The following is a 27,634-nucleotide window of genomic DNA, read 5'->3' on the forward strand; positions in this document are numbered from 1 at the left end:
ACTCCTCGCTAGGACCCGCTATTTAATCTTACAATGTTGTGCTTATCCACAATCTGCTCATTGTTGTCCCAGTTTGGCCCTCAGCTTTATGCAAATACAAGGCAAATGCAGATCTCAGGGCAAAGGTTAGGCAGCTTCCCTTCTACGCCCTGCAAAGCTGGATGGAAAGGAACATCCTTTGTTCCCATCAGATGCATCCTATTGCACTTGGAAAGGCTTAACACCTGTGCCTGTGGCTCCGGGTTTCCTATTTGCAATGCCTGTGTTATTAACTCACATGGTGGCCAGAGACACATCAGCCCTGAGAACAGTCACATGTCAGAGATGCTCAAGATGAACACAAATGTAGGAGACTGATTTTTGTGGACATGAAAGCACTGGCTCCTCTGGGCCCTAATTTTGTAGCAATGAACAGGCACTTTTGAACAACACAAATAAACCAACACATTTAGCAGCTGGAGCACTACCTCTGCATCACCAGGCTGTTCTTCCAAAACTTTCAACCCAGCCACTGGTTCAGATATCGGATGCAACTGACACATTAAGGAGCATTTCATCCTGCAAAGCCTTGACTTTACATAGAACCTTCCATTTGAGCTCAAAGCACTTTATAAATGGTGATTGTTTTCAGCTTCACAGCACCGCAGATGGCACAGAAATCCTGCCATCCTCGTTTTACAGATGGGAGAAGGAGAATTTATGGGTGAGATCTTTCAGCATTTTAAGTCAATAGCAATTTTGAGACCAATTTCAAGAAAAGCAGATTTGGGGCCTAAAATGAAGTTCACACAAGCACAAAGCAGAAATGAAAAAAGCTCAACTTTTAATCTTAAGCCTTAGCTTTGAGTTCCCTGAGGTGGAGACAATCTCTTTTGCATATCCTTGAATACATGGGGTTTTGCTCCAGGACCTGGGATCCCATCACACCACCACCACCACGGTGCTCCAGGCAATTCGGTCTCCCCATTTCCCACCCACTCCACCTCTCCTCTTCACTGCACCTGGCTTTGTAGATTTTTAAAGCAAAAATGGAATGTATCCTGAGTGCTCCAAGCCATCCTGTTAAATATAAAACTGCATCACATGCTCACATTCATTTTGAAATATTTTGCCATATCTGAAGCTTTAGAAGCTGTCTGCCTGGTCCTTCCTTCAAGCTGCTTCCTCCCTGTGTGTAACCCCAGGCTTTGCTTCGTGACAAGGGATGGATTTTCTGACACTTTCCTCTCCTGGAAAAAAACACCAGAAGATGCTGGGAACGCAGCTGGGAGAGCTGGCAGGAGGCTGCAGTTGTGACACCTTTTTCTGCAAGCAAAACCATAGCAGACAGGGCAGCAAGAGGCTGGGACCTGCATTTGTGTCTGAATTAACAGAGCCACTAAGCAACCACTGCCTTTGCAAATGAAAGAGAAGAGGGGTCACAGACAAGATCTGAACACAGGATTAGCCCTTGCAATCAGGCATCTGCGACAGAAGTCAAAGAGCTACAAAGGCAAAAAGCTTCTGGTTTGCAGCAAGACAAAAAGGGCAATCCTAAATTGTGACAGGCAAGTGCAGCAGCTGAACAAAAGGTGGGTTTATGTTTCTTCCTTCTGTACGTGATAGTCGCTGTGTAGCACCAGGTAATGGTTAATCCTGTCCTATACTGGTGTAAATAAATACATCCTCGCTCTTACACAGTGGGAGGGGGTTGCTGTTTCCATGGCAGGGCCATGAAGGCAGAGTCTGGGGAACATGGGGAGAAGAGAAGACTGCCCCGTGCCCCAACCTGTGAAAGCAAGTGCCCTGGCCTCAATGTCCCTGCGTTGGCCAGGAGGCAGAAGGAGGGAAGAGATCTTTTGTTCTCCTCTCCACTATCCCAAGAATACCCTGCTTTCCACTCCCAGTGCAGCACCAGCCTTCCTCCCACATCGACCTGCAGGAGAAAAGACACGTGTAAAGATGGAGCACGGCAGGACGTGATTCCTCCAGCATCGCTCCAGGGCAGGTTCTTCTCACGCCACTTTCGGAAGGCACAGAGGACTGAGGTAGCAGTGACAGTGCCAGCAGCACAAGTGACAGGAGAGCGATGACACAGGCACCCACTTCAAACACAGCTTTGGGTCCACCCTGCCAGAGAGGAACTTGGGGCCAGGGTCTGGCACTTTTTGTTTTGTTTTTTTAAAAACAGGAAAGCATATTGTGACTAAACAATAGGAAAGTCCCCATAAGGAAATGAATGGATAATTTATTTATAACATCGTCCCCTCCTCGCATGAACACCTGCTGGTTGCCACCAGGAATAAAGCCTGACATAACCCGAGGCAGGGGAGGCAGAGCTTTCCCACTGAAACACGCCTGAAGCTGAGCTGGGGCATGTGCTTTACTCATTATGTACCGACAGGGATTAGGCAAGCTCAACAGGATGTTTGTGCCTTTGAACTGCCCGAATTTGCAGCTCAGCTTCCATGGTTTGGATCACATTTCAGTCCCTCTGCTATTTCTCCAAATCCTCTCCTCTCCTGACTGTGCTTTTCCTACCCAAAAGCCAGTCGGTGGGATAATGACAGCCAAGCTCATGGCAGAAGTGCCACCCTACCCAAGGGTGCCTGACAGGCAGCAAAGAGCTATGCCAACTCTTTTTTTCAGCTGTGAGATTCCTACAACGCTTTGAGCAAGTAATCTCTTCTCTTTCTGCCTCACTTCCCTGTCTGAAAGAGAGTAACACTATTCCTCCACCCCACAGGAAGCTAAATGGATTAAAAAATATAAGGTTCTCAAACCCTTCAATCCGTGAGCCCTGTAAGCATGTTGGCAGGCTGGCTACATCATCACATGGGACCAACTGAGTCCCCCGAGGGATGTCTTGAGGTTCCATCCAACATTTTCCTTATTTTTATTCCAGAGTTTTCCATTTTTCATCCCTAGTCTCACTAACTGCAAACATGATGCTCACAGCATGTCCCTTAAACACACGAGAGACTTCAGCACATATAAATTAAGGCAGGAAAATGGAAGAAAAAGCTGAAGTGAAGGATGAAGAATGGTCTAAGGCTCCTCACTGTAACGTGCAGAAGAAACCCTTTTGGCAAGGCAGCATTTCCATCTACATCCTTATGGTGTCAGACAACACTGAAACAGATTTGGGTTATGGGGCCCCATGCTCTCAACTGCACATCTGAAGCTTCACCTGCTTTCCAAAAGGCCAGCGCATTCATTTCGGAGGTTATGCTGACCTTTGGAGAGGTATTTTAACAGACGTGCACTTTGCATTTCAAAAAGGTACAGCAGGCAGACCATGGACAAATTCCACATATTTATCATGGTTCCAGTTCTAAAAATAAACATTTTTTTCACCCATTTGTTCACAGCGTCGGGTTTGCAGCGGCACTGTAATCCCCCTGACAGCAGCAGACAAAATTCAGCACAAGAGCCCTCTCCAAGGCTGGTGCTCTCCAGGGTGTGGGATGGAGGAGGCTGCTCAGCTGGGGAGTGACCTTAAGCCAGATCAATCCTGCCTTCACTTGCCTGGACAAGCCAGGCAGGAATAATACCCCTAAATCGAGGGAGAAGGGAATAACGTTCAAGGAGACCAGAGCTACAGCAACCACAGCAAGGGCAGCCTGACAGGAGGAGGAGAGCATTGCCCTTCCAATAAATCCATGGTCTGCATCAAAAGACACTCCCTGTGCCCCACAGCCCTTTCCTGAGGACCCCCTCCAAGTAAATCCATGACAAGAGATGCACAGGATCACAGGGGGCAGCTTGGTGCCAAACAGGGATGTGTCCTGGATATAGTGAGGATGTCAAGGGAACAGAAATTACTGGGACCATCACCCAGCTCGCAGCAGATATGGCTCATCAGCGGGCTGAGGAAGCATGGTCTCCTTGAGCTGTTCAGAGAAAGGCTGAGAGGTTCAGAGGAGAGGCTGAAAAGCTCAGAGGAGAGGCTGAGAGGCAGCAGAGTGTGGCCTGAAATCTGTCTATCAAGCCTCAGTTGCACAGGTGAAAGGGAATCCACTGAACACACCCACACCTTATCTTTATGGCTGCTGCTTTATCTGTAACATGAGAACTTTTTCCTATTACAGTAGATAGTTGGGTCAGTGCTGCTGCAACACCCCTGTTGAACATTAAACAATGTGTCTGGAGAGAGAGGGCAGGTGGCTTTTGCTTTGTGATAGGAAAATCCCACCAGGTGGGGACAAGAAGGTCAAGTTCACTGCATGACTGCGAGCTTAGAAACAGCTCTCCTGGACTGAAGTCAATCCCAGTGTGGTCCAGTCAAAGCATGGTCCTCACCACACTTGTCCCACAGCATCTCGACTGCCAGAGATGATGCAGCCGGACACTGGAAGGCTGGGAGGGACATATTGGGCAGTTACTGCAGATAACAAACATTTACAGTAACACAAGACAGGATTCTGCTCCAGCGGGATCTTATCTTCTGAGAACAGGAGATAAATATCTTTTCACATAAAAGTTAAGTGCACTGCCTAGACTTTTTTTTTTTTAATACAGAAAACGTGTTGGGGAGCTCTGTGGGAAACACTGGTGTTGCCTATTCCACAGTCACCAGTGTGAATTTGTAAAGTTAGGAAACTAAATCCACTATAAGGCTGCTACAAAAAAAACCTGGCCTCATTCCTGAATATCCTGCTGGCTCAAACACTGGAAAACTCAACAATTAATAAATATCCCCCATGTAAATTCCTGTGGTTTGCATAACTAGCCCAGAGCCCTGCTTTGATGGAAGGTCGCCCTGCCTGGTCCTCTAACCTGAAACAAACTTCCAGGGAGTTAAAAATTGGTTCACTTGCAGTAGAATGATACAGAAATTGAGGTGTTAAGGGACACTGAAGAGCCTGTTATGAATTACAGGAAATGTGACATTTTTGAAGAAACATTTGTGAAGGAGGGGAGGAGAAAAGACAGAAGTTGTTTTTTCATTAGAAGACAGTGTGTTGTGGGACTGAGGTGACTCTTGATGCAAATATCTAATGGATATATATAATTTTTCACTGGAGAACAGTTCAGAAAAATCCCTGGCAGAGAACGGGGATTGATTTTAGCTTGCAAAAATTGAGTTTTGCCTGTCTTCACGAGAAAATCCTCTTGCTCTGTGGCTAATGTTTGAGACCAAACATTTTACAGGGAATTTAAAAAAAATGCTAAAATCAATTTTTTTTCTAGGCAGAGGCTAATGACACATTTACTCTCGGCTTCTAGGTGTTCCTCCACGAAAACAGAGAGGTATTTCTCCAACAGCATTTTGCCAAATCCTTTTGTTCCGATCCTTTTTCTCAAACCAGCAAACACAGGCAACTCCAGCAACTCCAGGCTGCTCCATCTCCTTTCTCCCACCATGTCCTCAGGAAAAGAGCTCTTGCATTTCTGCTTTCAACTTTAGCTCTTTCCTTGCAGTGGGGAGCTCATATCAAAGTTCAACCACATCCTGGAAAAGAACGTTTGCCTTGACAGGAAAGCCAATTCCAAGCCTTAGCTCTCCTGGTTATCTGAGCATCTCCTCATGACAACAGCATCGGAGCCAAAAGATGGCAAGTGCAGCTGAAACACCGATGTCTCCCTCCCAGAAACCACCAGCTGGCTCCAAGCAGAAAATAAAACATGACAGAAGTTCTGCTCCAAGGATGGAAAGTGCTGATGGCAAATCCTCCACGACCTAGAAGTTATCACAGAGCCCCAAAGACTCAGGAGAGCCAGCACTCTCCCAGATCAGGCAGGAATACTCTCCCAGCCCACTTCCAAACCTTCTGCTTCACTTTGCTTTTGGTGGTGAAGGAAATCAAATGTGACACAAAGAAAGCCAGTGCGTGACTTCAACGGTGAGGCATTTTCAGAGCAAAGTGGGGAGCCCTGAGCTAAATCATTATGGACTGGTGGATCAGGCTGTAGAGCAGGGTCTGCTATCAAAAAACCTACTGCTGGGCCTGCAAGTAAAGGTACGAACACCCACGCTTGCCTCCATCTCCCCGTTCCCCTGTTTCTCTCCTGTTGTGCCTCTCACTGTCAGCATGCAGGAATTTTGCTGCAAAGTTGGCTCCATCTTTATTACAGGCTTTTAGTTCTCCTGCATATAAATAGCACTAAGTATACACAGAAGCCAGCGATTAAGCATGGAAAAAAATCTCCTCTTCCCCGTATTATTAGTGAATCTGGGTCAATGAGTCTGCAACTCTAGTAACAAATTCTTAGAGTTGGTTAATGAGAGACAGAGCGAGAGTGAGCGGGATGGAGAAAAGGCAGGGTTCATGCCATAATCCCTGCTTAAGTCTTTCAGTGCAAGCAATGAAAGCAGCTGCATGACAGATGAGGAGCCTTGGAAATGGCACAGCTTATTGTAATCTGTTATACGGGCTCGACACCCAAGTCCACTGGCTCGTGTCAGTCCAGAGGCCACGCTCACGAGCCAAAGAGCTTTGAAAGATGTCATGGATTTGAAAGTCATCAAGTATGGGATGCAGAATTAGATGAAATTTTTGGCTACTGGCTAAAGATAAAAACATCTTGTCAAAAATAATCAGTCGGCCACTCTTACCGTAGCTCTTATTGGGAATTTTTGGACTATGTCCTCACTAATATGCTGCATATGCGTAAGAGTTCATACACCGTGAGAGCAAACCCATGCCCCTTACTTGATGTATTACGGTTTTGCAAAATTGTTACCTTCTTTAGAAAGTGAAGTTTAACTTAAGGAGAGCAGAGGGCTGCTCAGCTCACTTTATCTTCTAGTCCTAAGCTCAGAGTCTGTTGCAGAGTTTTGGGAGGTGATCAAGAGTAATGAGAAGTGAGCAGCTGATGTCTTTTAAAGCAACTCCACAAATGGTTTCTGAGGAGTGCTAGGCTGGAAGACTAAATATTTTCCAAATCTAAATGCTCAGCTTGTCAGTCAGTGATTAGAATATTTATTTTTGTGATTTATTATTGTTTTCTAGAAACAGACAATGTGTACCATAACACAGTGAGCATTAAAAGATGCAACACTTCAGGCTGGAAAGACTGGTCTGGAGGAATGAACACAGCTGGAGACCCAAAGATGGGAGGAGAGGAGCAGAGATGTGAACAAAACCCCTCATGTTCTCCAGGGTGACTGCATTCTGCTCAGGTTTACTGAATTCATACCGAAACGGGGTCCAAGTTCCAGAGATTGACAATGCTAAACTATTTTTTCTCAGTGGCTGTTACTCTGGGGAGGTCTGAAGCCCAGTACCAACTTTTGATGTATCAAATCAAGTGTGCTGTCCTCATTGCAAGTTAGCCCAGCTTAGGAGGCCAATAGCCAAGGACCTCAACAGTGGCTTTGCTGTTCTGTCACACACCACTTTCTTTGTGCATTCCCTTTTTCCACAGCCTGACCAAGAACAGCCCCACAGCACGTGTGTCGGGGCACCTTTTTCTGTAATGAGAGCACCTACAGTTATCAGAGGAGAAAGATTCTGCTTTCAGTGTTTTCAGTGCTGTACAAAATGGCTCAAATATAGATTTTCATGGCAACAAGACAGACATAGAGATATTTTAATTTTATAGGATATTGTGCCTCAGAGACCCCTTTCCCTTCCTCCCTGCTCCAGGCATCCACTGCTGCAGCAGGGACTGCAGACACTGCCTAAGAGCAACCCAAGAGATGCCAAAAGCCTGCTGTATTCCTAAGTGCTGATAGTCCCTCAAGGCCACCACATGGCTCTTGCTTTGAGGTGGGAACACACCCNAACCCAAGAGATGCCAAAAGCCTGCTGTATTCCTAAGTGCTGATAGTCCCTCAAGGCCACCACATGGCTCTTGCTTTGAGGTGGGAACACACCCCGTCATTGGGTCTGCAGGAGACCCATCACATACTCCTGATTAATCCCTCTGCACAGCAAAGATCTTTGAGGATTTTTCACAGGTTAAAAAAAAAAAAAAAAAAAGGGTTGGTCTCCTTACCCCCAATTCCTCTCCATTCATTCTTCACTTCCACGACAACTTTTCCCCTACAGACAGTACAAACAGCTCAGGACTGGTTTACAGAGCAACACGTTATGGTTCAAAAGCATCGCTCTGAACCAGTGTTTTCATTTTCCAATCACGACTGGGATTTGTTGAAGAGTTACAAGAACTTGTGCGTGGCATAATCACTGACATTGAAATGGTCCATGCCCTCACTCTCTCCTCTTTCTGCCAGGGCAGCACGTAACAACCATTAATGCAAATAGACTCCCTGCTTCCATTGAGCCTTTTCTTCAGACCAGCTGTACCAAGTCATCTGCACCGGGGATTTATAAATAGTGACCATGTCATTCCAATGTTAACGGCTTTTAATGAAATTGAAGAATGACATGCATTCCCTTTTAATATCCCCGGAGCTGCAATTTTATTCCATCCCATGGTTTCAATACAGCACTCATGGAAAGAGTGTTGGAGCTTGGCACATCCTTCCCACAGCCCATCAATGTGTTGCTTCCAGCACAGACAGGAACAAAAAAGAGGGAAATAATTTTGTTGTCTCTCTGATGCAGGAAACCCACCCATCCCCTACAGACAGGCAGCGTCATGGCACTGCATCAGGAGGGCAGCTTGTGACACAGGGAGAAAAAAAGATTTGAACAGGAATAGTGGTAATTTAGCTTCACTTTCGACGCATTGTTCTCTGAAACCCCCCGAAAAGCCAGTGTTTACGTTATCTTCATCCCTCGGGATTCAGGCTGTAAACAATTTACACTTACGCCTTTCCCACCTCCAAAAAGCATGTTTGGACAAAGGCCAGTACATAAGATGTGCTGTCAGAGCCCTCCCCGGTCTGTGCATGTACAGTGGGTGACTCAGGTGGGGTGTGAGATGCTCGAGCGAGGGCGTTACGAGCACAGTGTGATTTCCACACTCACTAAAAACACGTGAAAACTTTCCCCTAAGCACAGGAATTGTCCAGCTCCAGGACCACAGAGGAAGAAAAGCTGCAGATGATGGAGCTCTGAGCAGCCTGGTCTAGTGGAAGGTGTCCTTGTGCATGGCAGGGGGGTGGAACAAGATGAGCTTTCTTTAAGGTCCCTTCCAACCCAAAGCAGTCTGTGATTCTATGAAGGGCAAGATCAGCACTCAGAGCAATGCTGCAAGTACATAAAGTAGAGCCCGGCCATTCATTCCTGCCTTCAACTTTTTCTAAGACAACCTTATGATAAAAGGAACAAACCTGCTATTTTTCTTTGCTTCATAATTTTTACAGAAGCCTCTTTTGTCTGTATCTCCTTCCTTCATACTGGTTCTAAGGGTCTCTTTTTTTCTCCTCCTAATTACAACTTCTCTATACTCCAAGGACAGGAAAGAATTCAGTTTAAAAGTAGAGCTATTTCAGTCCAAACAGGGATAGACAACCAGAGAGCCATTAGACTTAACAGCGGCACCCATACAGAGCTTCTGATCTGTCCTAAGGGAGCCACAAAACCATGGGACAAGGGGGGAAAAGGCCTCTAGGAAGGTCTTCTTCCCAGTAAGCCCTGCCTCCAACATGGTACAGCATTTTTAAACTGTATCCACAGTTCCTTTTATATTTACACACAGTTTAAACAGTGATCTGGCAGCAAGAGGGGAAAATGCTTTGGGAGGAACGCATGGCTGAGGAAGCTAAATAAAGAAGTGGCCAGGTCTTCAATCATCCTATATTTTATATATACAAAGGCTGCGATTCCACTAAGCTTTTCCAAAACAATATGTAAAGAATCCAAAACAGGGCAAAGGGATGGTAATAACTGGTTATAATTAAATCAGGGGGAAAGTACAGCTCTTCCAGTGTGCCAGGCTTGTTTCCTTGGAGGCATGGCCAAGCACGAAGGGACTGGTGGTGGAAACCAGTGGGACTGGTGGGACTGGGAGCTCTAATGGGTTACAGGTAACTGCAAAGGGCTGAGCCCAGCCTGCGCTGGTGGGCTGATGCCTCAGGCCAACACTGTCCCAAAAGGGTGATTTCAAATAAATTTAACACTGGCCAAACTCTCTTTCCAAGCCATCCGAAGAGCTGATGACTTCACTCAACTCATGTACATTCCAACCTGTACAACAGTATCACATTTTTTTGTTGGCTGTTTTAGTTAATGTTCAGACAAACAAGCTAGAGTTTTTTCGAAGTACAGGACATCTTGGGAAACAAATTCAAACATTTTTAACAGAAAAAAAAAAAAAAGTAGAGTTCTGGTCCAGAAACGTAGGAAAACATTCGACTAAAAAAAGATGCATCCTTTTTTCCTTAGTTGAAATTTTTTAAAATGCATAGTTTTCTGCTAAGCTATGAAGCCAATCTGAGAGGCGGGTGGTTGTGCAACACTTGGCTGCTGCATGGCTGAGATCCTTTTCCATGATATTTGCAGGACTTAATAAGAGGAAACAAGACCCACTTCAAGACATTAAACTGTCCAAACTAAAGAAAATACAGTCATACCATTACTGGACACACCATGACCTCAGCCCATTCCTTCATCTCAAATGTCTTCAATTATTTCAACACAAAAACAGATTTGAGCAAGAGAGGTTTACTTTTAAGCTTTCATGTCAATCTTAATTCCAGTGGGATTTGATCCCAGCACACCTAAGTCAGTATCAACATTTTTCTCCCTTTACTCTCCCTTTGTGGTACCACAGCCAAGAGATGACAGAGGCAGGTGAAACAAAGAAATCTGGAGATAAGAGGACAGTTCCACGCCTTGTTGAAGATAAATGCCCACTTTTTTTGGCCAGAAAATGTCCAAAGCCTCTTTATGCTCCCTCCTCTGAAGGAAAGAATCACTCCCAAAAGATGGGGTAAAGGTGTGAATTATAGAGCAAACAGCACTGCAATTGCCCAGGTATCAAGTACTAGTTTACACCCTGTTTTCTCACCTTTTTAAGGTGGAGTTTGGACCGTTGTTCAGCACAGCACACTCAGTCAATACCTTCTCAACAGTTCACTGCAGAGCTGCATGTTGTTGTTATTATTATAGCTGTATTTTTTGGGGGGTGTTTTCTTTATATTTCGTTTACACCTATAAAGCCCCACTGTACTGTCAAGGCACACTCCTTAGTAACTATGGAATTGGAAATTTTAGAAATCCCACATAAAACAATATAAACAGCTGCCTAAACCCTCCCATTTCCACCCAGATGGCTCTCATTTCAATTGACAGAATCAAACTAATTCAGAGTCACCGACTGGCCTTGTTTGGATTTGCTTAGAAAAACACACCTATAAATCACATCTGAAAAACTGTGGGGAGAAAGACTGTGTTTCTCTTTGGGTGCTTCTTTGGGTTCTTTTTTTTTTTTTTTTTTTTTTTTTGTAGAACAAAATTTTACTACCAAACAAAAAAATACACAATTATGTGTTGACAGCTTAGAGCTTCTGTGGTTTTGGCCACAATAAAACACTGGCAGCAGCACAACTACAAGTTGTCCCTCTGCTTCTCCGAAATAGATGGCACCAAGTGTCTCCCACTTGCATCATCTCCCTGGGACTTCTGAGCTGGAAACATGCTGAAAAAAGGGATGCCAAAGCCTGAAGTCATCAAAACAGACCCACACAGGGGCTTTCCCTCGTCCCAAATCCATCAGACAGTGGGTGCTACAGGTGTCACCCGGCCCCTTGTCTGCCAGCACATCGAGGAATTGGCCTCAGCTGAAGGGGACTGCATTCAGGAAGTCTAAAAATAAACCTGAAAATCATCTGAATGGCAGTGGCCAATGTCCATCCTGGCACAGCTCCGACCATCGGCTCAAATCCATGGAGGACGTGCTGCGTGTGCCACAGCAAGGTGTGTCTGCCCTCTCGTATGTGCCTGACCACAGAATCACAAAATCCTTTAGGTTGAAAAAGACCTCCAAGATCAGCAAGTCCAACCTGTGACTGATCACCACCTTGTCAACCAGACCAGAGCACTGAGTGCCACATCCAGTTGTTCCTTGAACACCTCCAAGGATGGGGTCTCCACCACCTGCCTGGGCAGTCCCTTCCAATGCCTGACAACTATTTCCATGAAGAAATTCTTGAACCTCCCGTGATACAGCTTGAGGCCATTTCCTCTCATCCTACCACTGGTTACCTGGGAGAAGGGGTTGACCCCAACCCCTCCATCACCAACCAAGCTCCACCCAAACAACTCTCCCAACAATGGTCACTTCCCTGAAGAAAGAGCGTTTCCAAACCCCACAGCCCTCCAAGGCAACAGAATGTTGAGCTACAAGGCAGCATCGCTCCCTTCAGCTACTCTTTCATTGCCACAGAGAGAAACAAGTCACAACCAGTGCTCCCAGTACCGCTGTTAGCCCCAGGGGAAAAGATTACGAAAAAGACAGGGAGAGCTTTGGGAAAGCGTTCATTGGGTAGGGCAGAGATCTGAGGGGGTGAGCCTACAGTGATGAACGACAGCTGGAGAGGCGCAACAGCAACACTCCAAAGTGATGCCTGGGCTCAGCGCAGGAATAGACACAGAAAGGGGAAATACAGGAATGTTAAGCACAGGAATGTACTCAGCACTGTCCTACCCAACATTTCTGCCCATCGCCTTTAGTCCACGGGAAAAAAAGGAAACAAGGAGTGCTCGGTGCAGGGCTGTGTTCAGGACACAAGGAGGGGAGCAAATCAGGGAGGGAGAAAATATGGTCAAGATCCAGAGGCACACAGGGAAGGCTTCTCCCTCCTTCTGGGACTGTCTAATGAGGTCATACCATTAATCTCATCTCAAAGGAAAATCTGAGCAACCAGCTAAGGGCTGCTTGATGTGGTTTGGAGACTGATTCTACCAGTGTGACCATAGACTTTGGTATTTACAGGAGTGTAGTTAATTCACACGGGTGTATAAACATTTACTAAATAGGAATGCATACAAAAAAGATGGTTTGAAAATAGTTTGGTTTAAAATGAGGAGCAGTTTTGACCTCTCTGGGAGGAATGTACCTCTGCCCTCTGCTTGGAGATGGCCAGCTGAGTGCTCAAAGAGGGTGGGAGAAACAAGGAACACATCCAGGGAGCTGGGAAGCCAATTTTTATTTTTGTTTTGCTTCTGAAACTATCCTTTAATATTTCCAAGACCAAGAAGCATTTTGAACAAAATGTGATCCCTTGAAACACAATTTTGAAAAGGGGCTAGTTTTGAATCAAAATAAATTTTAAAGAAGAAAAATGCGAACACTCCTATTAAGTGATAAACTCCAGCTGTTCCACTTAGGGCTGGAATTTCAGGGACAAATGTCTTCACAGAAAATTTTAGTAACTGACCATCAGTGTCCTTGTAAGGCAGATGAACCAGTGGCAGAGCTGTGTACCCTGAGCTGTGAGGAGACCCCCACCCTGGCACCCACAGAAGGGAAATAATCTGCACTGCTATTAGGAAGTGCTGGAAACCATCACACTGAGGGAGGAAAGGACTGTTTTAACCAATTCATTAATTATGAATGTTAAACAAATCCAGCTTTGAAGTTTAGTTCGTAACGAGTCAAACTTCCACTATTGTTCTGCTTGGTAAAATCAGGCTCTCCAGACAGCATCTGTCAATCTGATTATTATGTAGTTAAATGAGGGAGAAAAAAAATTGTTCTCTCTCACCTGCAAAAAGCTATCTGTGCCTTGTAATTATTTGCCTTGATAAATTTAATTTACTTGAGTTTTCCCTTCTAGATTTGACTGGTCAAGTTAAACTATAAAGATTATTCATGGAAAAGCAACCACAGTTGGTTACTAGGATACAAAAAAATCACTTAGTACATTCCTCCAATGAATAATCCCAGCAGAACACACACAAATTCAATAAATTATGAATTTCTCTTTCTCTCTTACATAAACACTGGGGTTGCAGAGGCATTTCTTGGAACCCTTAAATATAAATTCATCTCTTAATTACTATGCAATATCAAAACAAACAGAGGGGATAGATGAGCCTTGCAGGTGAGCTGCATCCTTTGTCTAGACATGAAAGTTCTTCTAGAAGCAGGCAGGGTGCAAACAGACAGCAGATTCATTATTGCCAGTATCTCTGCAGACACTGGTATTTGGCATGCTCACATCCCTTTTCAAAGTGGATGACATAAGCAGCAGGACAAGCTAATTTGGAAGAAGGCATTCTTATTTCAGAAAAAAATCTCCCTTCCTGCACAATTCCATGGATATGAAAGGTCTTACAATAAAGCACTTGTTGTCAGATCCCTGAATCCACAAGACAGAATCCCAGCATCATTTAGGCTGGAAAAGATCTCTAAGATCATTGAGTCCAACCTTTGAGACTATCAAGTCCAACCTTTGACAAAGACCAAGAAGGAGGAGCTTTCCTGCATTGGTGGCAGCTGTTGGCCAGACCATACAAAGCCAGCACTCTCAGCCCAGCACAACCCATCCTGCTGATGGGCAAAGCAACCTGCAATCAAAGTCTGCCCTGAGCCACTCAGACATTTTTGGAAACAACATTCAGACTCAGGACATTGATTTTTTTATACTTAACAGCATTTGGTCTTTGTGTGTCTGTGGTTGTATATTGCACTGTCTCTTCCTATCCCTCATAATATCCCTGGATAACAGCAATCCCCAGGCATGACCCAGACTGCTGTTCAAGGCTGGGATATTTAAAGAGACACTATAGGGTCTGTTGGCTGAGATCAGTTTTTATAAACTTTAACTGAGATGGATTTTCTTGAAATTCTGCCTTGTGAAGCATCTGTCCTTCTCACCCTCTCCCTTTGATCACATCAGCAGCACAAGCGGTGCTGTTCTGCTGCTGCCAAATCACCAGTAATTGCTATGTAAGACTCAAATCAGATGCCAGTGTGAAGATCTGCCTTGAACTCTGCAGAGGACATCTCCTTTCCAGGAGAGATCAACCAAAATGCCTGGCATACTGAAATATCTGTAAGCCTTCCACGTGCATGGAACATGCTCTTTATCACTACAAGTGAAGCAACAGCCAGTTATTAAATTATTTCAGTTTTCATATTTAGAAACTCTTTCACTCTGCGGGACAAAGTCATCAAGAGTTTTTGATGGTGTCTTGAGGAAAGGACTGCCATGGAACAGCCCCCAAAGAGGTGTTTCTCCAGGACATACTGCTGTGCCAGGAGCCCACAGGGATTATCTAGCCCACCTTTACCCATAATGGGACCAGTTCTACTAATTCCATTCCTAGCTGATGAATAACAAACTTGTCCTTTAAAATCTCCAGTGATAGAAATATTTCAATGTACTGTTCTCCACCAAGGCTTGGCATTGGTGATAACCTGCCTGGCTGCATTCTGGAGAGCATGTACTCAGAGATCCTGGTCCTGTCTTCTCCCCAAAAAACTGTAATTCGCTGCAGCCTCTTAGCTGCTCCTCTTAACAGCAATTTTGGCCACTATCAGGACGCCAGAACAGACAGATCCCAAGCAGCAAGTGTTTTCTGTTGCCAGAAGAAAAGCTCTATCCAACTATGTCGAGTTTAAGACCCCAAGCAATAGCAACTTTCCCTCATTAGGAATTATGCTTTCAACCTCAGCATCACACCGAGGAGATAATTTTGAACTGCACTCCATAAATTACAGAACATACTAAGCTGAGAAGCCAGTGTCCCTATGAGACCAAACCAGATAACAGCCTGAGAAAAGCTGTTGCCACAGTGCCAGTTATCGCTGAGCAAAGAAAGATAAACTTCAGTGAAATTATTTCATTTGCGCTGCCAAATGGGATAGTGTATCTTTTATCTTTGGCTTCTTAAGGCAGGACTTGGGAGGATTTAATGTTTGAGTAATGGAGGAGTGCAAAAATCAAACAACTTTTTTCCCTGGCATTTGGAAACCTGATGGAAAACTTTTGCTCAAGGAAATTCTTTCTTGACTGTCTTCCATGTTGCCGCACGAGCAACGAAAATCAGAGCTTTGCTTTTATGTGGTCTTTTCTCCCATGTAACCATTAGACATTATGCCATCAGGAGTGCAACGACAGGAAAACGGTTAAAACAGGAGAATTCCTAAAGGACAAAAGTCTCATTATTATGTAAATACCCACAGCAAAACAAGAAAACTTCAAAAATGAAACCTGTTAAGTGCAACTATCTGGCCAACAACTCTATAAACACAACTCCATCCATTTTTCTCCCTTCAAAGCATCAGCAGCTCTTAAAAAAATCCTAAATGTGATTTCCCTGCTGCACTGGGAAGCTTTGAAGTGCAGTTAAATATTTTTTTCTTTAAAGAATATTCCCGTGTAATTCCAGCAGCAAGCAAGAAGTAATTTCTTATGTTCTGATTTGCTTTCTTTACACTGGTCCTGTTGGTACAGAAAGGAAAAAAAGACATGGTTTTCCTGGAGCAGGGGAAGGAATGGAGTCTGATCCTCTCAGTAGGAGATCTCTGAGCTGCTCCACTGCCAGAGGTCTGAAAGAGCTGAGAGAGCAAAAGCTCCTGGATGGAAAGCAAGCCCTGCTTACACAAAACAGAGGAAGATATCTCCCTGGACACAGAGGGGAAAACAAAATTAACAAGCAAGAAATCACTTTCTCCTCCCTCACTCCTCCCCAAAACCCCACTTCAACTGTTCAGATACCAGGAATTTAATGTTCCAGCACTCAATAATTGAGACAACAGGGCATCCAGGTCTGAAGGGAAAAGCTGGCACAGGTACACTGAAATAAAACTTTCAACCAGACATCTCAGTGCCAATGATTCATGCTTTTTAACATATACAGGGAAAACAAATACAGCCGTCATCAGAACATGGAACAACTCAGAGTAAACAGCACCTCCTTCCCGCCAAAAAAGTCCTCCCATGGGTACATATCTTATCTAAGGGTCCCTTGGGAAGGGACTGCTCCGGCTGATTCCTCTGGACAGTCCTGCTGTATTTGCAGCATGCAAAGAGGGGGATGGAGAGCTCTTCAGTGAAGTGGTAGGACTTTGCAAGCTAAGGGCACTGGGGCCACCAAACAGACATGGACCATTGGCACAGGGTCTGTCCCGTCCAGGACACAGCAGAGCAGTGACACTGAGGGCAAGGGTCAGAAGCTGCCTAAATGAGAAGACAGAACAAAGTATGGAAATCCTCCTACAGCAAAACTTCCTCCAGCTGTCCCAAGAAAAGCTTCCCCAAGATACAACACGGAGCCAGGTCCTTTCCAACAGCCCTTCGGGCTCCCATCTGTTTCTGCACTTGTTAGTATGTGAGCACACCTTTGCCCTCTGGGTAAGTCTGAAGAACAGTGTATTTTGATTCCAGAAAGCCCCAAAACTGTGGCTCAGGAGCCCATGAGGAGCAGGGAAGGTGCAGGTCATGAGTCAGCCCTGTAGTTTGGCTGCCACAGCAAGAACCAGCGGTAGGCACAGGACGCCAAACTGCTCCGGGCAGGGGAAGGAAGACCAGCATAAGAAATAAGATGCATGGAAATACAAAGAGAAGAGATGGAGGAGATTGCACACACCTTCCCCATAAGGAAACTCAGATGGGATCTGCCACGTGTTTCAGGGAATCACACCTGGCCTCCTCCCATCTTGCAGCACATGCAGCCGCCCCAGCAAGAGAGGGGTTCTCACTCGCTCTACCCCAGCCTGGTTCAGCAGGTTTGCTTCCCTGCTTCTCTCCCGAACCCACCACATCCATCACGGTGACGTGCATGCTCCACCTTAGGGAAGCCTGCTCTTAATTTAGCTTCCAAGCCGCACAGATAGGCTCTGTAAACAGTGGGATGCTGATGAGAAAGAAAATGTTTCCTTTCAAGGCAAACTGTGCAGCAGGACACTGACTGCCCGAAAGTGCAACTCCAAAACTCAATGAGCTTGAATGCTAAATCCACTGGAGCTAACGAGGACTGAGGTGCTTATTTGCATTCCTAATTGAAAAGCCATTGAATATGACATGCAAAGAGGATTCTTACTAGAACAGGAAGAGAAGCAGAGCATAAGCTTCAAGGTGACTCATCCCTTTCATGTCAAGCAAACATTAATGCCCGTACATTTAAACTTCACTGCCTAAACACCTTAAACACAGTTAAGCATTTCCATAGGTTGTCAAATTATAATGCACTGGGAAGCAGCAATTTCCTTTGCCTGCGGTGAGGGCTCTCTAAGGGTTTTGCCTACACACATAGACTTAGGGGTGTGATTTTCACCATCTACATGAGGGTGAGATGGTGGCACAAAGGTCCTCCTGACCTGCAGCAATTATCTAAAGAAATAAAAGGGGGGAAGTGCCGTTTGCCAGATATCCTACCTCTGAGTAAAGCAATTCCTTTCTACAGCATAAGCAGTAAAAGAGAGGGCACCTGCCCAGCATTACCCAGCGTGACAGTGGAGAGAACAAAAAGCTGTTGCTTTAATGACACACTTGGCAACATCCCGTGTGTGTCTGACAGCCCATCGGCCATGGGGCATGACACACAGCTCCATTTAATGCTGTCCTGATAGGTGGTGCCTTCCTGGATTCGAGTACAGTTGTGTCTCCAGTCTCAGCAGCCAAGATACCAATGGCAGCGCTGAATTAACTGTGCCAGTTGGCTGCAGCACAGTTTTGGGTATGTACTGTGCAAGGCTGGTTAAAGATAGTCCTCAGCATACGATCAACCTGTTCCAGCTCTAAATCACAGTGAGGGCTGAGCAGCTTCACAGGTTTCCTTTTCAAGAGTGGAAAAGCAGAAAGCTACTAAGGAAGCACAGAATTAATTTATTTTTTGCACTTCTCTGACCTTCTTCATGAAGATCCTTCATAATTAATTAACTCTTGTATACCCATGTGAGCCAAACAGTGTTTTCTACCTTCCTTATATTCAAAGCAAGATTACAACAAAGTCACTTGCTCAAAGGTCACACTGGGAGTCATCAAAATCAAGACAAGACTCTAGAAACTTCAACTCACAGCATAAAAGATGCGGAAAAACAGGCAGAATAGTAGTGGATTAACACCTGCAGTTAGTGTTAATCAGAGTTGAACCAAACCCAAACTAAAAACTGGTCTGAACAGGTACCTTTTGCACTCAAACCAGAACAACCTGAAGTGTTATTTTGTAGTTTTCTTGAAGTCAGACTGGAGCCAAATCAAACAATTTACTGAACTCCTCACAATACCAAGAACTCATCACTAGCACCTAAAGGGGGAGGAGGGACCAGAAGACAAACCTAAACAAAAGTGCTCCTTGAAGCCGAGATTTTAGCCCCTGGAAAAGGCAGAGATATCTTTTCCCACCACGTGGTCTTTGCTCCTCATTTCTTACAAAAGAAGTGAACCAGTTTTTTGAAAAGGGATACATGGAAACATCATCTTTTACTCACAAGCTGTAAATTCCTGTTGCTCTGCTGTAACCAGGACCCTACCACCATCACTGTTTCACAAAGCCTAGCAAATGGAAGCATCAGTCTGGCGAAGGTCTAAAATTGGGATTTCTGACTCCCTGAGAAAGGATTAGTTATTAAAAGCCTTTTTCTTAAGAATACAAAATAATTTCTTGAAACTAAGTCACTTCTGCCAGAACAAGCCCCATTCTCCCTTGTGTTTACCAGACACAAATGCCACTCATACTTGGTATTCCTCGCAGTTGTGAGGAAGGCTGTGGGAGAAGCACTGCAATCAGATCCCAGCCAGATTCTAAATAGGGAATTTGGCTCCTTTGTTAAATACCAATGACCCTATTTGGGTCAGGATCAACAACTGGATCCCAAATGGAAAGTCCTTCACTTGTGTCTTGGCCAGTGAGTGCCTCCCTCCTGCCCTGCCTGCCCCAGCAGCTGTCCACCTTCACCCTGTCACAATGAGCTGCCATGCACCACAGGGACACTTGCTGCCTGTTCCAGTCTCCCAGACATAGCTCCTCACAGCTGCATACAAGGGCTCTGCCAGGTCAGGGGAATTTTCAACTCTCCCAACCTGCCAGTCCTGAAGCCCCACTGAGCTCCCGGCACCTTCGTGCCCCCACCGGCTATTAACCATTTTCTGAACCCTGTTCAAAGTCTCTGCCAAGGACAGCAATTAGCACGGAACAATTAGCCCCATCCACAATGCTGGGGTGTGCTGCTTGATGCCTCTCTCACCTGTGAGTTAACTCAGAGCAACCCTCTGCGGAGCACCGCAGGTAACCAGCCACAAAGCCATAAAGCCCATGTCCATACGCAACCCACCCACCACCATCACCACCATCACCATCACCACCATCACCACCACCACCACCACCACACGGCCTCCCAGCCCACTCTGCAGGCCAGGTCAGGTTCTGCCCATCGGCTGCAATGCTGCACTCCTACTTTATCACCTGCAGGAGACAGGAAAACGCCATGCCTCAGTAATAAAGAATTCACTCTTGCCTAACCACCTGCCTGCAAATCACCTCAAACAATGGGCAGTGAGTGGTGAGGGGAGGGAGGCGAGAAAATATCGACATCCTAGTGTAAATTCCCACAATGTGCTGGGGATGCAGTGGAAGATCCTCCCACTGGAGATGCAGGAGGGTCGGCAATGGGCTGGCGCCAGGAGCCACAGAGGAGCCCGAAGGTTGTGCTCAGCCCTCCGGGTCAGGCCAGCTGCAGGAGCAATGTGTCCTGTGTCATTTAGCTGTCACCCAGATAAGAGCAATTTCCACCACCACCTCAGGCCCGTTGTTAAGCGTATCTGACACATCTCAGCTCTTTTCCATTCAAATGCCTCCTCAATCCGTTCAAATATAGAAGCTGCCTTTCATTAGCCACAGCCTATTACTCATTTCAATAGCACTCTGGTTAGAACCTTGCTGTTAATTTGACAAAGCCTTCACCCATTGTGCGTTAACCATCAGATACCTGGCAAACACAAGTTTCCCAAGCTCCCGACACAAATTTCTCCGGCACCGATAGCGTGTGCTCTCGTATCATTACATGGAAATGTGGAGAGAAAGGATGAAGCTGTGCAAGAATTTAAAGATGCAACAAGCACAGAAAACATTTGAACAAATTTAGGGATAAAAATGAGCTGAAATACGTTCAGTAGAATTTAAAATTGAATTCCACTGTTTGAAAAAAGTATTTCTATATAAAATCAGAATTGTTGATTGTTTGGCTTTTCCAGGAGCCAGAAAATCCTTTTTCCACCTTAAGCTATTTATGGTGAACAACAAAAATTATTCTACAGTGAATCAATTTAACACAAGTAAGCAAATTTTAGTTTGGGGATGTTTGGTTTGGTTGTTTGGTTTTTATTAATAAGTTACTTCAGCCTATGGATCAGGGGAGAGCAATTTCTCTGTTAGTCAAAATGAGAGTGAAAGTGCCTTGCTCAGTCTGCCAGGGTGAAGAAAGAGGTGCATTTTGGACCAAGAAGAGGAAAGATGTAATTCTGACTGATGATCTTTGAGTAATTTTAAACAGCTCTAGCATTTATAAATAGAATTTCATCCAACAATTCAGTCTTCCGGAAAAACTTTATCATTTTCAAAAAGTCTGTTCCAAGAACAGTTCTAAACCTGCTTCTCCCTGTAATGACATTTGGATAACAAAAGCCAAACAATTCATCTGAGCACATCAATGTGAAAAATTGCTGAATTGGGTCCAACCCGACAAAATACATTTATAAACTTCAAAAATACAAACATCCAAAAGCTCTTCTGCAGCCACAGGTTAACAGCTGCTTCTGACAGTCGTTACTCTGTAAAAACAGAACAGCAGCTGAATTTGGGGAAAAGACACATTTTCAGCATCATCCAGCACATTAGCAAAGACGTTCAAGTGTCCTGCATAGCTTTGCCTTGCGCAATTCGACAAATGTTTGCAAATCGACTATCCCCAGCGAAGAGATCCTTACAGACAGTCTCCACCTGGCAGGACAGGACAGAGATTTTCTAGGCCACTAGAACAAATGTTTGAGCTGGGAGGTCTACATAAATCAAGCCTTCATTTTTCTCCATCAAACTTTTCCTCTTTTTTAGGAAGTTCTTTTGAAAGCACCGCGAGGAACTCCTGAATCACAGAGCTGCGGTGCAGCTGATGTCATCCCTTTTTTTAAATTCACGTGTGTAAGGCTGAGCATGTGAAGGCTGCTCAGGAGAGACTGTTCTAGCACTAGGCAGAACGGCTGATACAACTCTCAGCCTTCTGGAACAGAGCTCACAGCTAGATCCCACGTCCCAGCAGGTACAGATATTTTTTCTTTGGGAAGTTCTAGCCCCATCGAGGTAACCTCTCCTGACCCAAGGATATTTCCCTGGCTTTTTTTTTTTTTCCCCCAGGTTTTTAGCATGTGCCCTTTGCTGTTGCTTCTAGCTGAAAAGCCAAGCCACAAAATGAATTTTCTCCAAGGTCATGCACTCCTTACAATGCCTTTATTTGCCAGTTGGTGAAGTATTTAATAAAATGAAAACTTCCTTATTGTGAAAGGAGCTAATGTCCCATTTAAATGTATTAGAGAATGAGAGGAGATGCAACTAGAAATCTAATCACTGGTTCATAGCTAAACCACAAGCTTAGCAGCTTTCTTTTGTGCCCTGAAGGTCCCAGGCACCCTCTCTTTACAAAGACAATATATGGCACATCCAAATGCAAATCTATTCCTCTCTTTATTTCTATATTCAGCTCCCTGGCTGATTGCAGGGAGGCATGTGTATGTGTTCAATAGGTCCTCCTGCTTCTTTAAATAAGTTTAATAATACCCTTTTTATTTATGGGAGCCCGAAGTACAAAGGATGCAATGCAGGAGCTCTGCAAGAGCAGAAAAGAAAAGCAAACTAGCTGAAGATACAGCCTGGCAAGGGCTCAGTAATTCAACACTGTTGATTCTATAGAGACCAACTGCTTTTATTATGCACAGATTCTCTGAGGGGGGGAAAAGCTCCACAGTTATGAACTTGCAAAGGAGAAGAATCTGTAAATCTCTCGCGTAAGAGCAGAATTCGCTAAAAGGCAGTTTAAAAACCAGTGTAGCCCAACAAACACTTCAGACCTCATTTCAAACAATTTTCTTCTGGCGACTCCGAACGACTAAGGTCTCTCCACATTAAAAAGTTCCATTTAAAAAAAAAAAAAAAAAAGGATGGGAAAATGAAACAGAAAGCCCCTCAGAGGATTCGGCCAAAGGGCTGGGGATCGCCGCTTCAGCTGCGGGACCAGCCCCACTTCACCCGCGCCCGTGGCTCCCCCGTGGGCGCAGCCGTGCCCCGCGCTCAGCATCACCCCCGGTGCCCGCCGCGGGTCATTGAAAACAATCATATTCGAAAAAACCCTTGAAATTTTCGACTTCGCCCGGGCCGCTCCGCAGGGTCGCGGGGGGCTCGGACCGGGGGCTCGGCACAGCCCGCCCGCCCCTGCTCGGCTCCCCCCGCCCGCCCGCAGCATCCCCCGGGGCAGGACGCGCCCCTCGCCCCGCTGCCCCCGCGGCCCCCGCCGGTACCTGCCAGGGTCTTGTGCACCGTGTTGCCCATCGCTCGCTCGCTCGGCGGCGCGGCGGAGCCCGGGGCCGCCCGGAGCTCCGCAGGGCCATGGACAGCGCCCGCCTCCCGCCGCCGCTCCGCGCCCGCCCCCGACCCGCCCCGCGGTCCCTCCCCGCCCGCCCCGCCCGAGTCGCGGCCGAGCCCGGGATGCCGCTGCCCTTCTGCTCTGCCTGCCCCGCTGCCTCTCCGGGGTGCCCGGGGGCTGCGGGAACCCGCCCTGCGCGGGGCGGTGACGGGGGTGCGGCGCTCCGGCGAACACCCGCTGGCATCTGTTGGAGCAGCTGCCAGCCGGGGTTTGGGCAAACAGGGGCCCGGCTGTTCTCCAGAGCGCTCGCTGACCCCCAGACAGACCTTTTGCTTCTCTCTCTTAGGAAAAAAAATAAATCTTCTTCCCTCCGTAGCAAAACCAGTGGTTTGGAGAGCATCCAGCGGTACCCTCAGGGCACACCTGTCCATCAGCAACACTTTCCCGAGGGGTACCAGCTGCAGTGGGAAACCGTAGGAGTCGGTAAGCCCGAGCTCTCTCTCCCTCCGTGTCATTTCCTTACGGGTGACCTTGGATAAGCCACTTTGCATCTCAGTGACACGACTTCCCCACCTGGGAATTGAGGGAATTAGCAGGAGTGTTGTGTTGGCAAATGCGTGATTAGTTTGAAGCACGGCAATGGCACAGTGACGAAAGACACCTCAGCCCACAACCTCCAGTGCAGTATTGACAATATTGGCTTCACAATTTCTCTCCCTTCTGACCTCAGACAGAAAAATATGTTTATAGCCCCATTAGAAAAGAGTAAGGGTTTCCTTCCTCCTCCTGGCCACACTTATGCTGCCGAGGGGTGATGATGCTGAGGAGCGATGCTGCCAAGCCTTTCCTCTCTGAGGCAGCTTCCATAGTTCTAAGACTGGAGAACTGGGAGCCTCAGGGCTACAAAACGTGCTGCAACCAACACATTGGGCTGATGCCACAGTGCACAGTGATTAGAAAAAGCCACTGTGTCACTTAGCAGAAGTCACATCTGTGGACTATCACAAGTCCTGGGACACACATACACAAAAAAAAAAGCTAGAAAGAAGTGGAGAGTCAAAGAACAGTCAAGGCTCAATAGCCTGGCAGAGTTCAGACTCTGATCTATTGTAGAGGAGCTAAAATAACAAGCCTTTAATCCCTAGATCATGTTGAACAGGTCAAGTGTGGCTCAAGAGATGAGAGAGGACAGAAAAACCTAATTTCCAGTATTTTTTGCTATCATATGGATTTGTTAAAAATGGGATTATTGAATGAGACACCAGCAGCTGTTCTTAAAACCTCTTGCACCCATCTGCTGTCTCCTTGGGTTAGCACATGTCTCCCACTGCCTTTGGTGCCCTGAGCTGTAAACCATGGGCAGGAGCTGTCAGAGAGCAGGAGGAGAGCGCTGGAGCACAGAGCTCCCCTTCAGGGAGAAGGGGAGGGCAGCAATGTCACCCTATTTACATAGAGGGGAAAGTCCTTGTTTCACTAGACAGCAGGGAATGGGAGGCTTCAGCTAATCCCGGCTGGTTTCCCTCAGCAGGGAGTGGCAGTTGTTATTTTAGGGCTTAAACGAGCCTTCAAAAGCCGGAGGCAGCAGCAGGGGTTCTTCACAGCTGGATCCCTGCGGCTGCCCAGGGGCTGTCAGGGCAGCTCATGTGTGTGCCACGTGTGGGCTGGGTGCCACCTCCCCAGGATCTGCCCGTGTCCCTCCTTCCACACTGCCGCCACACCATCCCACAGACAGTCACTGCCTGTCCCAAGGGTGTTCCAGCCCTTCCTCCTCCCCAAAATGAGGTAAAAATAGAAGACAATAAAATGGAAATGCACATCCTTGGGACATGGAGGCAGCCTCCAGGAATGCAATCAACGCTCCTACTTCTTGGCATTGTAAAAATTTAGAGTTTGTTAAAATAACCCGCTCCACACAATGCAAAATGATACGCATGAGAAACAGTTCAGCGAGGATGATTTCACTCTCTCTAGAAACCACACTGAGAAAGTACAAGAAAGCCAGAACTGGACACCAAGCCGGAACTGAAAGGCAGTGCAAAGTCAGTCTGGAGAAATGCAGAAAGGAAACCAACTGGCCCAACCAAGGCTCCACAAATGAAACCTCATTAGCATTTTAAAATTCTTTCCGCTCCAGCAAGTTTTGATAACTATTGATAACACACTCCAGTAATTTATTCTGTAAGCCTGGCAGATGGCTGCTCCTTAAGAAATCCCCTTCCCTCTCTCCCCCTCAAGGGACAGAATGACCTGCACACGGGTGTAATTTGCTTTGGTATCTGCATTCTCATAGATATAAAATAGTAATATCACCTAAGCTCCTTCCTGGTATTTTTTATTACTAGATCTTAAACCATTTTGCAGACAAGGTGAGTGACATTATCCTTATTTCATAAGTGATGGAACCGAGCCACAAGGAACCCAGGAAACACGTACAAGGTCATCTGTCGGCCATCAGCCGACTCCGGAGCAAAGCTGTGGAACAGAGGAGCCACAAAACACTGACTGTGTTGGATCCAACTCACAGGACTGGACACATGCAGCCACTGTTCTGCAGCTCTGCATTTTCTAGTGCCCCTCATAACAAATTCATCTCAGTGAGATTAGTGGAGTATGATCAGGATACTTTTTCCCATGCAAGGGAAAAAGTCTCTGGGAGTCATTGTGTACTACACTGATGTCAGACATCTGCTTCCCAGATCACTATAATCACCTCTAAATCTTACTGTGCATGGATGTGTACCCAGGCCTTTAAAATATGGGACCAAAAAAATAAAAAAAGAGAGACAAATTTCTTTCAGAATCAAAAATGTGATGAATTCCACCTGAGGTTCGTCACAACAGGTATCTGATACAAGCCTTCCTATAAGCACCTGCACAGGCCAGACCTCTCACGAGGTTTTGGGCTGTGCTGCCTGTTAGCGGTCATATAAACACATTTGTATAAATGTAATGTTCCCAGAGATGCAAATAGTTTACAAGGAACAGCTAAATTTCCACTGATTGATACCAGCCTAAGGAGAAACTCTTCTTATGGAATCAGATTGGTTGCATTGTCTTTGTAAATCCCTGGGGGGCTCGAGTTTTGGAGGATGAAAGACATTATGAGATGTAAGGTATCACTGTTAGCAGCTGCCATTCTTGTCTCTCTAACAGATGGCAATAAATAATGACAGACTCAGCTCTTTCAGCAACAGTGAGATAAAACACTGAAAAACCTGTCTGTCTTTCCCATCAGGGCAGGGAGCCCTCCTGGGCTTAAGCAGAGCTGTCTCCTCTGATCCCTGATCCCAGCTCAGGGTGGGATGCACCTTCCCTGGCCCGCAGAGTCACCCTTGCTCCTGGCTGCCTCCCAGCAAGCACCAGTTTTACTCCTCTGCTCTCAAACTGGCCAGTTCCATCTTGTTCACAGCTGAGCTCCACTGAAAACCTGTGGACTTCCCAGATTTATCTGTCTTTTACCAAAGACCAGATTGCTGCTTGCAGACATTTCCCTCCAGAGCTGTGTCTAACCCTGCTCCACAGCCTAGGGCTGTCAGCTCTTGCTCCCATTTCACACCCCTGCACCTTCAGGTCTGCTTTTTTTCCTTTCTCTGTGACTCTAAATCTGAGTAGATGCTTAGAGCATCCATTTCTCTTTCAGCTCCATCTGTCTGGAGCTCTGAAACTGTCCAAACCTTTTTCCCTTCCATCATATCTCACCTTGAAACCTCCCTTTCCCTCCCCTACTTAGCTGGAGCTCCCTTGGGAATTCTCAGATACTGCAGTTCTAAAACTCACTGAAAAAAGGCTCTTCCAGCATCCAAATACCATGTCCAACAGAGTGCAGTTACTCTGACATGGACATCAGTGGTATAGAACTCATTTTCTTCAACAGGTACTTATCCAGCATGGATGCATCAAGCAGCGTCACAGAAATAATTCCTTCCTACTGACACAAGTTCATTTCCGTAGCTGTGCTGAACAGTATTATGTGCTTCCCCTATAGCAGCCATGCCTCTGACAGCACCTTGTATTCCTTTCCTTGTATTTCTGGCTGAAATGACTGTCCAGGAGAGAGTAGATTTGACTGATAAAAGCAAATGTTACTTGTCTCACAACTTCCCAGCCTCCGCACCTTGCCTATGGAAGGAGAGTACTAATAAGCCTCTCTCCTACTTGGAGTAAGGAAAAAAAAAAAAAAACCTGTTCCCTGAATCCCCATAATACACATTTAAAGAGGTATTTGTTTAGGAGGGATGCATGTACGGAGCGTCCTCCAGCACCGCGCAAAGCCATC

At 46.0% G+C, this 27,634-nt stretch overlaps 1 protein-coding gene across 1 annotated transcript in view; it reads right to left on the bottom strand.

Moving 5' to 3' along the window:
- NEURL1B (neuralized E3 ubiquitin protein ligase 1B) overlaps positions 1-23,381 on the bottom strand; it is a 33,289-nt gene extending 9,908 nt beyond the window's left edge. The window contains exon 1 of the mRNA XM_017822988.1: positions 23,294-23,381. Coding sequence (XP_017678477.1) covers positions 23,294-23,324 — 31 coding nt within the window. The 5' untranslated portion in view covers positions 23,325-23,381. The remainder of the gene's footprint in view (positions 1-23,293) is intronic.
- Positions 23,382-27,634: the final 4,253 nt, after the last annotated feature.

The sequence above is a fragment of the Lepidothrix coronata genome, unplaced genomic scaffold (genome assembly GCF_001604755.1).
Source record: "Lepidothrix coronata isolate B3197 unplaced genomic scaffold, Lepidothrix_coronata-1.0 Scaffold100, whole genome shotgun sequence".
Classification (NCBI taxonomy): Eukaryota; Metazoa; Chordata; class Aves; order Passeriformes; family Pipridae; genus Lepidothrix; species Lepidothrix coronata.